The 13,336-nt window shown below is 36.7% G+C and overlaps 1 protein-coding gene across 4 annotated transcripts in view; it reads right to left on the bottom strand.

Moving 5' to 3' along the window:
* The window catches only part of LOC120527772 (membrane-spanning 4-domains subfamily A member 4A-like), a 32,029-nt gene that overhangs the window by 5,004 nt on the left and 13,689 nt on the right, over nucleotides 1–13,336 (bottom strand). For all 4 annotated transcript variants that reach the window (XM_039751611.1, XM_039751589.1, XM_039751604.1 and 1 more), the window contains 2 exons: nucleotides 7,725–7,781; nucleotides 3,663–3,800 (listed from right to left, as the gene is read on the bottom strand). In XM_039751611.1, the coding sequence (XP_039607545.1) occupies nucleotides 3,663–3,800; nucleotides 7,725–7,781 (195 nt within the window). The remainder of the gene's footprint in view (nucleotides 1–3,662; nucleotides 3,801–7,724; nucleotides 7,782–13,336) is intronic.

Here is a 13,336-nt window from a genome sequence, read left to right as displayed (position 1 = left end):
TCACAACAATATTTTGTCATCATTTAACTCGGTTAGAATCACTATTAATTTTACTGAATCAGCCCGCAATCTAGGAGTTATCTTTGATTCCAGCATTTCATTTAAAGTACACATTACAAAGTATGTCTAAATCATGTTTCTTCCATCTTAAAAATGTTAGGAAATTAAGGTGTTTTCTAAATAAGCAGGATTCTAAGATATCAATTAAGAAATTTCTAGTAGGATTGACTACTGCAATTCGGTGTTCACTGGATGTTCAAACTGTTCTTTATACAACTTCCAGTTAATCCAAAATGCTGCTGCAAGAATTATTACAAGAACAAGAAAATACGAACACATAACTCCAGTTCTTAAATCTTTACACTGGCTCCCGGTTAAGTTTAGGGCAGATTTTAAAATCCTCCTTTTAACATATAAAGCCTTAATTAGCCAAAGACTGGCTTACTTATCTGAACTTATCATGACTTACAAACCAGAATGTACATTAAGATCTCAGGATGCCGGTCTGCTTATGATTCCAAGGATTAATAAAATAACAGTGGGAGGAAAAGCTTTTAGTTACAGGGCCCATAAACTGTGGAATGCTCTGCCTGCTACTATAAGAGATGCCCTTTCGGTCTCAGCTTTTAAATTCCAGCTGAAGACTCACTACTTCAGTTTAGCTGCTGATTAACTGTACATACCGCATCTCTGTTGTTAGTCGTTAACACTAAAACATAAGTAATATGATAATTATAATTTGTTACTAACCCTCACCTATTCTGTTTTCTTCTTGTTGGTACTCAAATATGCCACTTGGTGCCACTGCCTTAATGCCAAGTTGTTTTACCTGCCTAAGGTGTGGAATGGCCAATAGAGGGAGGCAGCTTTGAGGACTTTGAACAAATCCAAATCATATTATGTAATATAATCTACTGTTGAATTCTGCTCTGTACTTATAATATTTCTATTGCACTATTAAATTGTATTGAGGATTACTTGTGATCTGTTCTGTATATTGTATTGTGTTTACCCCCTTTTTTTGACACCCATTGCACACCCAGCCTATCTGGAAAGAGGTCTCTCTTTGAACTGCCTTTCCCAAGGTTTCTTCCATTTTTTTTCCCTACTAGGGTTTATTTGGGAGTTTTTCCTTGTCTTCTTAGTGAGTCAAGGCTGGGGGGCTGTCAAAAGGCAGGGCCGGTTAAAGCCCATTGCGGCACTCCGTATATAATTTTGTTGGGCTATGCAAAAATAAATTGTATTGTATTGTAACTTCATTGGCTTCTTCATTTTGCTTATCTGTTTCTAAATTTCCTCTTCGCTTCCTTTTCTATCATCATTACTTTTCATCCTCAAATCCGTTTTCTATGGTACCTCTAATATTTATTTTTCTCTCTCCACTCCAGCTGAAGTTATTTTCTGTGCACACAATTGTTGCCAAGTTAATTCTAGCCTTTAGCTGAAAATCTGCTGATTCTCCTTCTTTTCACCAATGGAAAACACCTCTCCTCAATCTTATTTTACGTGAAGTGACAGCTGCATGGATTAATGAGTCTTCCAGCCATGACATTAATAACTATACTATTAACAACCATTTAGCAAAGGGATAGGTGTCATGTGATCCTCGTCACCACTGTCTATCTTAATCTTCTTGCTCGGTATTTGGATTTTACTCCTATACTTAGCATAGCCAGGCATTGTCTTCCCATTTAAATTCCAGCACCAGATCTTCAGGGTCATCGTAAGAGGTGGTGAAATGAGTGAGCAGGGGGTTTTCAGTGGGCAGGAATCCAGTTCTTATTTCATTGTTTCTTTTCCTCTTTCTCTATTTGATAGTTTGGACAAAGTTATTGAATATTAATTTCTAAAAATCCTGCATCTCTTCTACCAACCTCAATAAAAATTTGGTCATAAAAATATTTGAAGGAGAATACTCAAATGCATTTTTAATACCATTTTACAAAGTCATGTAGTTAGGAACCAAGATCATATATGGCTTGTGGTTGCTAAAGCACCATGTGTGAATAGTTAAGAGGGAAGCAATGAAGAATGTGTTTCTGAAAACAGCAGAAACCTACGGTTGTACAAAGAGATTTCTGAGATAAAAGCAGATGAGTATGGAATGCTGAGTTAGAGGTGGCATTAGAAGAAAACTGTAAATGCTATAAGTAGTTGAAGAACACAAGAAGAAGGTGAAAGGATAGAAGAAAAGTGAAATGTGAGAGAATTAAATGATATCCTTTAAACCTGCCCTAGATAAATGGGATGGATAGTGATGAGCGAAACAGCATAGTTTCAAGTAGCTTACAGTTTCTTAAAACTGACACTAAATCTCCTTCCAAAAGTAAATGGCATTTATGAAAGACAAAAGTCACTAGGAAGATTTTTTTGGAGGTTTTAGGTTTTTTGGTGGTGTAAAACAAGGAAAACGGCTCCCTAAAGCTTCAGTCACACTTTACCTGTGTTTCTTTTCTATATCTGTGAAATGTATGTTATCTGTCACTTACCAATAAAATCAATTCCATTTATGCCTCTAATTCACAACACTATGGAAATGTGACATGCTGAATATTTTCCACACAAAGACACACTAAAATGTACCATCTAGCTCCCTAATGTGTTTTTTGCAAAGGAAAATCTCACTACACGGAAAGCCTTGCAATTGCCCTCTCTTGTCTTTTGATTCCTATAGAAGAAACTGAAGAAATGCATATTCTATTCACTATAGAGCTTTGAGTTTTTTTTCTATCTCTGATGCCTCTTTAGAACTGTGATTGTCAATGCTATCATCATGAATGGCAAAGTGGGGATCATACCACTACTAGAACACAACTGGTATCCCAACAAAATGTTTACATATAACAAGAAATGAGTCAGGTGATTTTTTCCCTATTGCAGATCTTAATAGTAAATGATAGGCAGTTGTATGCAGAATTAATGCATGTAAATCCTTCCAGACAAAACTAAACACTTTTCTTCTTGTTTTAATGGCAAATTTAAATGGAAGCAAACACTTTGTTGCTAAATTGCTATGCAAATTAAATTTTTTGCAAATTATTTTATTCATCACTAAACTTCATGACAATTTCAAATTTCACTGAAATTGGCTAGCTGGAAACCAAATGTTTAATGTGGTCAGACAGACAGAAATACATGATGACGAATGTGCAGCTAAATGTGTCATTCCCAATAAGGTACTTGGCAGTACAGTACTCTTTAAAGGATGACAGACTTAGAAATTACATTGAATTTTGTGGTAGAGCTTTTGCTCCTTTTTTCATAGGAGTTAAATGAGGTTGTTAATGCCACATAGAAATACTTCCTGGATGTCTACCACTGGAGATAACCAGGTATGGTCTACTAGGAGGTGGTCAAGGGCAGGAGAATGGCACGTTGAAGAGATTACATTCTTGGCTTGTCTGAGAATGTACAGCATGGAGATGCTAGAATATATCTTTATTTTTCCCTATTTCATATATCTAATTTTCAGAAAAAACTTTGTTATTTATTTGTTTATTATTTTTTGTAATTATTAATGTCCTTCACTTAGAAATTTTTGATGCCATTTGTTTTAATTCTTTTGCCATTTAACTCCAAATCCTACTCTATCAAGATTATCCACATTAAGTTATTTATTAAAATTAATTAAAAAGTAAAGCTAACAAGTATCAACAAATTACCTGTATCAATGCTGGTACACAGTTTGAACCATCACATTCCATTAAACCATAATAAAATGGTATGTCCAATGAGTACATGCATATTCCCAGGATGGTGAAAATTGCACTGATGATATTCATGGATAAAGCTCCTTTCATCTGCAAACATATAAAACAGCCATTTTTTAACACAGTTTTTAATTTTCTTTCCTTCCAGCAACTTATGTAGCCAATTTGTGCTGTTAAAGGAGCACCTTTGCTTAAATTCAATTGAACGCCCTTTCTTGTTCTTTTTCAGTTGGGTCAAAATGTCTTTAATGTGTGTATTTAAGATCAACAAATTAGATATTTAGTACAGTTCATTGTTTTGCCATTTTTCTCTTATACGTCTTTCCACATAATGATGGAAACAGCAACTTTAAGATTAACCTAAACAATTGCAAATGATGCCAACTTATAAACTATTTTGCTGTTTAATTATTTATTGTTTGACAAAGCAGTGGCCAGCCCATTATTCTATGGTCGAATCCCACAAATGAATTTTGTCCATTTGGAAATTTCTTGTTCTTCCTGATTTCAGAGGGTGTTCCTCTGCATAATCTAGTTTTATTCCCTTATATCAAAGTTATGCAGTGGAGTTAATTGACTCTTTCAAACTGAACATTGCATGAGCGTGAGTATGTTTGTGTTCAGGAATTGACCCTTTAATTGACTGGGGCCCTGTGCAAGGCATGTAATTTTAACTAACACAAAAAAGGAAGTTGGTTATTTAAGAAATAATTCTTTAACACTTAAATATTTTCCTTAAATAATCTGTAATCTCTCTGCGGTGGATTGGCACCCTGCCCAGGATTGTTTCCTGCCTTGTGCCCTGTGTTGGCTGGGATTGGCTCCAGCAGACCCCCGTGACCCTGTATTCGGATTCAGCGGGTTAGAAAATGGATGGATGGATATTGCTAACTTTTACCTCCAGGTGTCCTCAAGCATGAGCAGATTTTCTACTGCAGAAGAGAATGATGGAATTTAAACATAGAGTATCTAGTGTGTATGTATCAACCTATGATTATCAAGAGTAACATATGATGGAATAGATAATAAACTAGGCAGAGTAATCGTTATTGGAAAAGCATGATATCTTCAAAGGGTACAAGAAGTAATCTACAACTACAATGACATATATTTCTAAAATATTTTTATACCAAGGATGTAGCTCTAACTACTTTTCAAGATGTCAAAGAAATAGTAACAAGAAAAGTCAAAACAAATTAAATTAGGTAAGAATAATAATGAATAAACAACACAAAATAAATTAATACAAGCTCACATAGCATAGATCCAGGTTAAATCCCATTATAGCAAATACTGAAGTAACAAAATTTTTAGAACAACAAATATTTTTTGTAGGCCCAGACAAACGTTCATAGAACATCATGTTAAGTGAATCTAGTTTTAATGAAATGTAAATCTCAGTATAGTTAATGTTTTTTCAACCAAAAATGGCCACCAAATATAAAAATGCGATGCAAAAAATACAGTCTGTTGCGAAGTTTCCCATCTCAGGCAGTCTCAGTGAGCATGTAGGCATGACATCATACACACAGCCAAACTGTGAGTCAGTGCTCCACTGAGTGTCCGGGTGGTGTTGTGTGCGGATACTGTAAAGTTCGGGTTTCATAGCACTTCTCAAAGTTTTCTTTGAGATGAACAAAAAAAAAAAAAAAGTGAGAAACAGTTTCAGTTTACGCTGAAAGAAAATTTAACAAAGTTGATTCTGGAATCAAGAAAAATGACGTGGCAAAAGCATTTCCGCATCATGCATTCATCTCCATCTAACAACTTGTTTTCATTCTGAATTTTCATATTTCTGTTTAAAAAAGTTACATTTAACATCTTGTCTTCATTCTGTATTAATACCTGTATTTCTATTTAAAAAAAAATTACATCTAACATCTCGTTTTCATTTTATATTCATACCTGTATTTCTATAAAAAATACATCTAATGTATCATTTTCATTCTGCATTCATACCTGTATTTCTATTAAAAAAAATTGCATCTAACATCTCATTTTCATTCTGTATTTTCGTACCTATAATTCTATACAAAAAGTAACATCTAACATCTCATTGTCAAATAAAATATTTTTTGCTGTTTAAAAAGCACTGTTTTTCTAAACAGGTATTGTAAATGTTGGGTAACAGAGTTGCACAAGAGACAGGAAGGTGAGTCCAGGTTTCCAAGGAAAATACAGGTACTTTATTACTGTATAGAGAAGGCAGGTACAGTGTCAAGACTTCATTCAAAATAGGAGCTATTAGGAGCCGCAGCATGGGCAATTGTCCTGCTTTAACTCCCAACTTTAGATTAGAAGAACCCCAGCAGATTGGAATCACCGCTGTGGCAGACACAGTCTGGAGAAGACTGATCAAGGAGAATGTGAGGAAGAGCAGATCAAAGCCCAGTGTTAAATGTTAAACATTGTGCGGCAAGCACTTTATGTGGTAGCCCTGATGCCACAGAGGACAACCAATTGATTTGCCCTTGGTTTACTGTTTACCAGATGTAGCTGAGCAACTACAGAGATGTCCTTGCGCCACTGCCATTAAACATGGTGAATCGTTGGCGTTCCTGGTCACAATACTATACGCATTTTTCCGATATTCATTTTAATGAAATTTCCGTTTTAACGAAATAATTTTATGGTCCCTTGAGTTTCATTATAATGGGATTCCACCTGTATATAATTAGTAGAAACATATACAATACATACATCATATTGTAAGCCTCTAAAGATGAGTCCGATGGTAAGGTCAGATGGCAAGGATAATATCTGACCTTATCTAGAAAATTAATAAGTGACATTCATAATTTTATTATCATTTGTATATGCATTTATCATTATCATTCATGGTGGCTCTGAAATCCATACTAACCCCTACTTTCTATGCTGATCTTTTTCCAGTTTTCTGTGGTGGCGATCTGGTCATTTTACTATGTGGCAGTTGCTTTGTTGTTATTTTTACACCAATGTACATTATTTTTCTTTAAAAGAACTGTTACTAAACTATATACAGTACATGTATATATATTCACATATGTATGTCTGTGGATCATCCTCTGGGCTCGTCTTAAACAGAGAGGGAGTGTTCATGCTAACCTTCTTCTTTTCTTTTCCAATGCAGACACCCACTGAGGGCAATTGACTCCTTCTCTTCCAGTCTTAAAGCCCTCAGCTGGTGGAGAGAGGCAGTCAGTTTTGACTCGACTGAGCCAAATAACAGAGCTCTGAATACCTTTGTAAACATTTGCCATATTTGCATATTTGTTTGTTATTATATATTACAGAAGCACACATATCATTCCTTTTTGTTTTATTTGTTGGACTATACTATAAAGGGATGAACAGGTTAGTGCCCAAGTCCTTCTTCTGCGACCCAAAGTACCTCATTTTAACCACAATATTTATATTTGCCCTCTTTGTAAAAGAACTTTAATTTCCACAGCATTATGTGGGAGGCTGCTACCACATTCCAACAAGTTTGCTAGTTTACCTTAAAATGCACAAAATAAAGTTTAAGCAGATGGTGTTCTGGATTTCAACTATTGTACTGATTCAATTTACTTAATGCTATGAGAGAGTAGTAAAAGTCCTTTTAAAATTAGGAACCTATTCATATTTCATAAAACTGTTATCTTCTACCCATTACATTACCTGTTATGGACCTAAATAGATAAAGGTTCTTTCTTTAACCTTCTTGTGGCATCACTCTAAAGAACTGCTCTGGCACCTTTATTTTTAAGAGTGTAAAGCCTACATGAAGAGCATTATCGAGAAAGTAGAAGCTAATGATATGGAGCAATAGTACATTACATGGTAACTCTTATGCACCCATGCTTTTGGAATAATCAAGAAAACCCATGCAGACATGTCAAGAGTTTATCTGCTAGACTAACCACTATAATACTATGGCACAGTATCGAAATAATAAATTAAATAAAAAAATACCAAAATTAAAGTGCATTGGAAGAATGAGGAGAACAAAAAATTAAAATTAAACAGTTTTGCCAGAAATCTTACACTCACCAAACAAGGAGTAGGTTTTTTTGTAGCAGCAACAGAGAGTGATCCAGAGATGATGTACTGTTAGAAAAGCAAAAGAAAATCTGAGCAGATTTAAAAAGATTTTGTAAAGTCTTAATTGTTATGATTCTCGTGTATCAATTGATTAAACCTGCTGTCTTCTTCATGAAACCTTTATTCTATGAAACACTTTAAAGAACATTTCTTGACAAAATTCACAATGCAATAAAATAGTATTATTAGAAATGTCTAATCAGATTTTACTTGTTTTTTGAAGTACAGTATAATATGCAGTTTGTGAATCATTATATATATGATAATTATGTTTCGTAAAAAAAATGCATGGTTTGCATATCAAAACGAATAAAAATGTGTCACATCCAAGTACATACCGTACAATATGTAGTGAAATTATTAGTTTCTGAATTCCAAAACTTAAAAAGAAGAATATAAAAACTCAAGAAACAAAAAAATCCATGACTCTAAAAAGATAAATAAATATCTAAATATACATGATGGCAACAGTAGTATGCATTGCAGTAATTTGAACATATATATATACATATACAGTGGAACCTCGGTTTACGAGTAACTTGGTTTACGAGTGTTTTGCAAGACAAGCAAAAATTTTTAATAAATTTTGACTTGATAAACGAGCGATGTCTTGCAATACGAGTAGTATGGATACACTTCGTCTGCTGAGCGTCATGTGATCACAACTGAGCTGATGGTTCTTCTCTCTCTCTCCTTATCTCGCTTGCTCGCCCAGCGCGTCTCTCTCTCTCTCTCTCTCTCTCTCTCCCTCCCCTTATCATGCGCGCGCGCGTGTGTGTGTCTCTCTCTCTCTCTCTGTGTGTCTCTCTCTCTCTCTCTCTCTCTCTCCTTATCTCGCTCACCCATCTCTCTCTCTCTTTGGCAATCATCTCCTATTCTCCGTCTGAGTCTTTGTGCCTCACTCATATAGTCAACATCTGTACGAGCGTATACTGTTTACTACAGCATTGTGACTGTGTGTGTGTGCGCTGTGAAGTGTGAGTCCCCATCTTGCTCCCCAAAACACGAAGCTGAGTCTCAGTACTTTAACACCAGCTTTATTCAGCTTGAAACAGCCACAGCGCTGTTATTTATTGTAGCGGGATCTTTATAATGTTCCTTGTAAGACCCATTGACGACAGGCACTTATACGGCGAACTGCTACAGCGCTGGGAGACTGCGATTGCTTTGGGACGCTCTTTCGCGTGTCGTCCCGTTGGGTGGAATCCCACATGAGTTTAGAAACTCACACCAGCCATGATTCTTTTTAAAGGAAAAGTGCAGGTTAATTTGTATTATGTATTTTACTTTATATTTTGTATTAATCATTTTTATATGAATAGTTTTGGGTTGTGGAATGAATCATCTGAGTTTCCATTATTTATTATGGGGAAATTCGCTTTGATATACGAGTGCTTTGGATTGCGAGCACGTTTCCGGAACGAATTATGCTCACAAACCGAGGTTCCACTGTTTATATATATATAGTGGTACCTCGGTATATGTTCACTTTAGAATAAGTCCAACTTGGTATACGACCTTTGTTTGGAATACGACTCACGTGCTAGAACACTGCGTGCTACCCTTGTTTTTCCTCTCTCGAGACAAAGCCACAACTGCCCACAAGCGTCAGTACGCTGGTTGCTAGCATTCAGTGAACAACCCGCATGCTACCCTTGTTTACCTCTCTCAAGACAAAGCCACGACTGCCCATGAGCGTCAGTATGCCAGTTGCTAGAATTCAGTGAACAACCCGCGCAATAACTCTATGTGAATTTTCATGTGATTTTGTGTTTTTTTTCGCATAAATTTGAATTGATTGTTGAAAAGTATAAAAGTGGCATGCGTATCCGGGACATGGCTGCTGCATATCATATGCCGATAACGACGATATCTACGATTGTGAAAAACAAAGACGTTATTAAAAAGTAAAGTAAGGTTAAATTTTCATTTATTTCTTCTAATTGCTTTTGTATTTATGTATATTAGTAGTAAGTAGTGTTTAAATTCTTTTATACAACCCCATTAATGTATAATATGCCAATAACAATAGGATTTTTTTTCATGGGAACAGATCAATCATTTTCCCTTTAGTTCTTATGGGAAAAATTTGTTTGGTATAAGTCAAAGGATCTGGAACGGATTAAGGATGTATACCGAGGCACCACTTGTATATATATAAATGTTCTTGCATTCTATACAGTATGTATTAGCAAAACATTACTGTAAAAAGTAATTGGCACCTCTGGATTAAAGCAGAATTCTGCTTTTTTTTTTTTAACAGTCATTGTTATCCGTGTTCCCATTGTTCCGTCCCCTGGTCATATGGTTAAACCCCCAGTGCCTTGAATCTGAAACTGTGCAACGGTACCATTGCATAGGGCACCACAACTGCATATTAGGATAAAAAACAAGCAGTTAAGTCTAAAGAACTCTCTGTAGACACCAGTGATAGAACTGTTGAGGAACCAAGCAAAGTAAGGGTATTAAACCATTTCAAAATCTTTAAGTGTTCCTAAGAGCACAGTGACCACAATAATTGTGAAATGAAAGATGTCTAGAACCACCAAGACTCTTCCAAGAATTGATCATCTAGCCAACCTGTTTAACCAGGCAAGAAAAGCATTGGTTAAGAAGGTAACCAAGAACCTATTGTTCACTCTAACAGAGCTTCAGAACTCCTCTACTGAGATAAAGGAACCTGTTGGAAGGACGGCCATCTCAGCAGTGTTCCATCAATCAGGCATTTATGGTAAAGTAGCTCAATGGAAGCCACATTTGAGTGAAAGGCATACTGTATGACATGCATGAATAAAATGGTTCTCTGGCCTAATGAAACAAAAATAGAACTCTTCCGAAGTCCAGGCACTGCTCATCACATGCCTAATAATATCTCTATGGTAAAGCATCACACTATGGTAGTGGTCCTCAGTAGAGGTTCAGGCAGTCTGGTCAGAATTGAGAGAAGGATGAATGTACCTAAATACAGAGAAGTTCTTACAGAAAACTTACTGCAGAGTGCATGCAATCACAGACTAGAGTGACTGTTCAATTTTTGAAATGGCAATGACCTAAAGCATACAGCCAAGACAATGCTGGATTGGCTTAGAGAAATCTCTGACTATGCCTGAGTGGCATACTAAAATCCCAGACTTAAACCCCATAGAACATATGTGGAGAGACCGGAGGACGGCCATTTAACGTGAGATTTTTTAATAGACATTTTGGATATTGCTTGCTGTTGTCCAGCACTGGGCACCAAATGCTCCCATTCTATCAGAAACATGGTTATAAAAAATTACAGTTTTATGGTGGAACATTCCTTCAAATTATATTTATTTTTGAGTAAATTACCTTAATATTTCAGGCAGAATTTTATAGTTAATTAGTGCCAACCAGTCCTATAATGGAAAAGTATAATGTGCCATCTTGAATGTAGTTACACCTTACAACTATTTGCTGACTGGAAGAAAGTATGCAAATATGCATATGTCAAAATAACAATTTTACACACATGTATGTGGAAGTTACTCTTTAAAAAATCACATCATTTTTTAAATTTGCATAAGTAAATGCATCTGGAACATTGTCTGGTTGCCACTCTGAAGCAGTTATATATGAACTATGCTAATAAACCTTGTATGTATGCAACTGAGATTCTGTGGACCTAGTGCAGTAGCCACCCACCTGATATATCAAGACACTACCACCTACATCTTGCCTGAATCTGAGGAGTGCAACGGTGCACTCTGTACATCACTGAAGCACAAGGTTGGATAAAGGCATAATGAGCTTGATTTGGGTAGCCTCTATCACCTGGCACATGTAAAGACATGATTGCTATTAAAATGAATAGTATAGGCCATATGATAAACTGTGGGTTCAGCCAGTTACTTTATCAACAAGCCAGACATCACATATAATACCCTCAGCAAGTTAATACTATAATAATAATAATAATAATAATAATAATAATAATACATTTTATATTGTGTGGCAAATATACTTTGCCTCAGAATAAATTAACCCAGGCCACCAAGTCATGACATTTGTCAGTCTCATCTTAGCCTAACAAACAGCTTCAATCTCGCTAGGTACAATTGTTGGTGTGAATGCTGTCAATTGACATAATTACTTTAGAAAAACTGAAGCAAATAGATTGGCTCAAAAGTCATTCATCATCATGAGCAAAAAACATCATATCTGTCTGTTAGAGCTCATTCCTTTTGAGTATGTCCATTTGTATATTTTCAAGCAGCGGCAAACAATCCATACTGTGCCAAACTATTAAGATATAAATAGGCTATAAGTATGATATTTTGAATTTTCTTTACACAAGGAGTGAATTATGCTTGGGTTTTTTACTGCACTCTGGTTTCTAATCCTGAGAAGTGACAACAGGTAGGCTTATATAAACTAATGTAAAAATAAAAACATGCTTCAGTGCAAATACACAGCATCAACCCTAATAAAAGAGAACTAAAATAGTCTATTCAATTCAATTCTTTATTGTCATGTGTATAAGTACAAGTAATTCTTACTTGCATGTGCCTCCACACACAGGGAACAGACAAGTCAAGTCAAGCTGGGGAGCATGCACCCACCGCATGACGAAACAGCTCAGGATCCCAGTTGGCAACCTCCAGGACAGACACGCAGTACAATCCCACCCTCTGGAAATTACTTTCAATCTGCAGCAGCCAGGTGTTACGTGGGCAACCCCTTGGCCTGGTCCAATCACTTGGGAACCAACAATGAGAATCCTGCGAGCTGGATCACCCTCAAGGAATCACACAACATGACCGTAGTGTCGTAACTGACGCTCCCTCACAGGCTGGTCATGATATCCAGCAACCTTGAGGGGATCCCGTAAATCCTCAGTATGTCCCTCAGGGAAGCTCGATCAACTGAGTCAAACACTTCACGAAAATCGAAAAAGGCTGCAAAAGAACTCTGCTGATATTCGCATTTGTGCTCCATGAGAACCCTCAGTGCCAGAATGCGTATATGGTAGACTTCTTAGGTGTAAACCAGACTGCTACAGTCACTTGTAGGTGAGTAAGTGATCACGGATCCTATTGAGGATGACCCTAGCAAAGACCTTACCTGGTACCAAGAGCAGTGTTATCCCTCTGTAGTTGTCACAATCCAGGCGATCACCCTTCCCTTTCCAAATAGGCATGACAAGTCCCGTTTTCCAGTCAGATGGGATGATCCCAGTCTTCCAAATGGAAGCAAAAATTGCTTGCAATGCCAGGAGGACAGCCATACCACCAGCCTGGAGAAGTTCACCTCGGATACAACAGATCCCTGCATCCTTGCCTCCCTTCAGCTGGTTCACCACCTGTGCAATCTCAGTAAGATTGGGTGGTTCACAGCTAATTGTAGGATCAGCCTCAAGAACCGTGGACCCAGAGATATCCAACATCCTATCCGGAGGACCAGCTTTGAACAGCTGCTCAAAGTAGCCAGACCAGTGGGTCACAACTGCAGTGTCATCCGTAAGGACCGTTCCATCAACTGCCTTGACAGCGACTCTCAGAGGAACAGATTTGGATGTGCGTAATGCTTCGATTCCTCTG

Source organism: Polypterus senegalus, chromosome 1 (genome assembly GCF_016835505.1).
Source record: "Polypterus senegalus isolate Bchr_013 chromosome 1, ASM1683550v1, whole genome shotgun sequence".
Lineage (NCBI taxonomy): Eukaryota > Metazoa > Chordata > Cladistia > Polypteriformes > Polypteridae > Polypterus > Polypterus senegalus.
The sequence above is the reverse complement of the archived record's forward strand: the minus strand, read 5'-3'. Positions and strand labels throughout refer to the sequence as shown.